A 2,809-nucleotide genomic window follows, 5' to 3' on the forward strand; every position below is an offset into this window, starting at 1 on the left:
GTTTTAATACTAATAATAATAATAATGATCTTTTGATATTATTACATGGTAATATAAAATCTCTAATTATTTAATATTGAAGTTGAAATCATTATTTAATATAATATCGATCATAGTTTAAATTAACTAAATAATTAAGAGTTTCAATCATAATATTCTCACTTTCTCTTTTCATTAAAATTTAACAATCAAATACAATATAATGATAGATATGTTAATGTTTTCCATCTAAATAACTTTTTCGGGTGTTAAATAGTAATATAAAATTTATTCAATATTTTAACTTTTTGGATTGATTTCTATAGATAATGATGATGATGATGATGATAATTGAATTAGTTTCATCATTAAATATTAAATTGGATGGGAATTAAGTTTTTTAATTAACCTCGGATTTAGAATTTCATAAATTGCGAGTTTGAGAAATTAACCATGTTTAAGAGTTTGTTTGAGTTTGCTTCTTTTTTTTTTAATTTTTTTTTAAACTCATGTTATTTCAATTTTATCTTTCAATATTTATTTAATTGAAGTTATTTTTTATTTGCTTTCTATAAATTGTTTTCGGTTTTGAAAATAACTCGGGTTGTCTTGAGTCTTTTTATTTGTTATTCTTTGTTAAATTTAACTTTTTTAAAATAAATTTTATTTTTAAATTAGACTAAATTAATTGATTAAATATAAGCATGAGATACTCACTTCATTGCTCTGATAATGTATGTTCTTTCAAATTGTTTGATTTGTTTTCTGGATCATTGCTCTAACAATGCATGTAATCTCTTTTTGTGTCATCGTGTAGCTTTTCACAATAACATTGGAATCTTCTCAGTAAACTCTTCTAGTGATGGGTGGTGTTTACAACAGAGCAGCGATGAGTCTCTAATAAACCCTTCTTTTTCTTTCAAGTATAATATTATGCGATGAGTCTCTAATAAACCTTTCTTTTTCTTTCAAGTATAATATTATCAACTTGTTTTTTATATTAGTTATTGCTATTTTTTTGTTTATTTTATTTATTATCAATACTATATTTTTAATAATATTATTAAATCAATCAAATTTATTAAATACAATCAAGTTAATCATCTATATCTCAATTTTTTTCATTTATAAAAGCACTAGTGTCATCCTAACTTTTTTTTATATTAAAAAAAATGTAACTCGACCCATCACGCGAGAGACTATTTGATATATCATAATTCATATTCATCAAAAAGGTATATCCTAATTCATCATTTTCTAAATGATAGCCTCCGCTAGCCTGCTTAAAAGATCAAGATCATGGTATTAGATTGTCCTTACAGGATGCTATTAGCCTAATAAATTTTGTTCTTGGTATTTTCTACAATGCTGTTTTGGAAAATCCCAAAAGCTTTGATCTGACCACGGACTACTGAAATAATTTATTAAGTTTTTTGAAGCGGTTTCTATTTTTTTTCCTAAACATATGTGCTGTTTTTCTAAGTAAATTACACTCATAAACTTAAAATATGTAAATATTAATGTATTTTACTTTCTGAATATAGCTTAATGATTGTGTATTTGGTAAGTTCGATCGAGTCTTAATATATATATATTAAAACACAGTTATTCTTCGTCTATAGTCATAAAAGAGGAGCAAAAATACTTAGAATATGCGCTTTGCGAGAGAGAGAGTTTTGATGGATCAAACATCCTTACACGTCAAAGTACGAAATAATTGATAGAGAAAGAAAAACGGTACAAAAATAAAGACGAAAAAGGAGCAACAAAACACAAAACACCACGATGATTTTCAACCAACATTCTTAAATAAAACATTTCAGACAGTAGATAAGGTACAAAGAGAGTACAATCCATTCGTACGAGCGCAAACAGTCACACTACCATATGCAGTTCTCATTTATTCTTCTTTCAACAAACCATGTCCTCCATGCTCTTTAACCCCGACCGTTTCTTGAACCGGAGCCAGCCCTAGAACCAGCATATGAACCAGCTTCTGACCCAGCACCAGAACCACCACCCGACCCGGAACTAGAACTTGATGAAGAAGAAGATGAGCTTGAACTTGAACTAGACCCAGACCTAGAACCCGAACCCGAACCCGCTCCAGCACCGGAGCCTGATCCACCACCACCCAGCCCTATACCCACTCCACCACCCAGCCCTACCCCTAACCCTCCAAGATCCAGGCCCAAGTCTTTTCTCGCAACCCGGCTTTCACTCACAGCCGAAGTTGCAACAAGGAGAGCAAGAATTGCTAAACACTTCAAATTGCCCATTTCTTGAGCCTAGCAACCACAGGTCCAAAATTATCAGATACTATGTATGTATACTATATGTAAGAGGAATGTTGTTTTAGCTATGTATCTATTACACTCTCAAGTTTTTCGTGAGGGGAGAATGGAAAGATAGAGCTATATTTATACTTGTGTATAGTGAGGTTTGGTGGAGTTTATGGTACCACTTAAAATTAAAGATGGTAGGCGTGCAGACTGTAGCAGAAAATTAGTGGAAGCTGGAGACCTGCTAGTTAATTTTCTTTATTTATGAATTATATATCATGCATTGCCAAGTGTATGCGATATGAACATTTTTTAAATTAGTGTTGACCAAAGTTTGTGGCTAACAAAAGCTGAGAATCGGATTGCAATGCGCGTCGGACATGAGTTAATTTATGAAAGATGGTGCCTGCCGTCCCATGAATCTCAAACCCACTATAGATAGTGGAGCTTGTTTGGTTGGATTGTACTGTTGATGTTGCATTGAAGGAATAGAATAATGCTTATACATTTTATAGATAGAATAGTATCGTTTGCTTCAAAGGATATAT

At 31.0% G+C, this 2,809-nt stretch overlaps 1 protein-coding gene across 1 annotated transcript; it reads right to left on the reverse strand.

Moving 5' to 3' along the window:
• Positions 1 to 1,677: 1,677 nt before the first annotated feature.
• Positions 1,678 to 2,380, reverse strand: LOC105118598 (lysozyme D-like). Its single transcript, XM_011016569.1, has one exon. The coding sequence runs from the start codon at positions 2,256 to 2,258 to the stop codon at positions 1,917 to 1,919; it is 342 nt and encodes a 113-aa protein (XP_011014871.1). The 5' UTR covers positions 2,259 to 2,380; the 3' UTR covers positions 1,678 to 1,916.
• Between the last annotated feature and the right edge of the window lie 429 nt (positions 2,381 to 2,809).

This window comes from Populus euphratica, unplaced genomic scaffold (genome assembly GCF_000495115.2).
Source record: "Populus euphratica unplaced genomic scaffold, PopEup_1.0 scaffold2115.1, whole genome shotgun sequence".
Taxonomy (NCBI): Eukaryota; Viridiplantae; Streptophyta; class Magnoliopsida; order Malpighiales; family Salicaceae; genus Populus; species Populus euphratica.

Excerpts from the sequence above, each read along its gene's own strand:
- LOC105118598 (XM_011016569.1), bottom strand. The coding sequence starts at position 2,258 with ATGGGCAATTTGAAGTGTTTAGCAATTCTTGCTCTCCTTGTTGCAACT.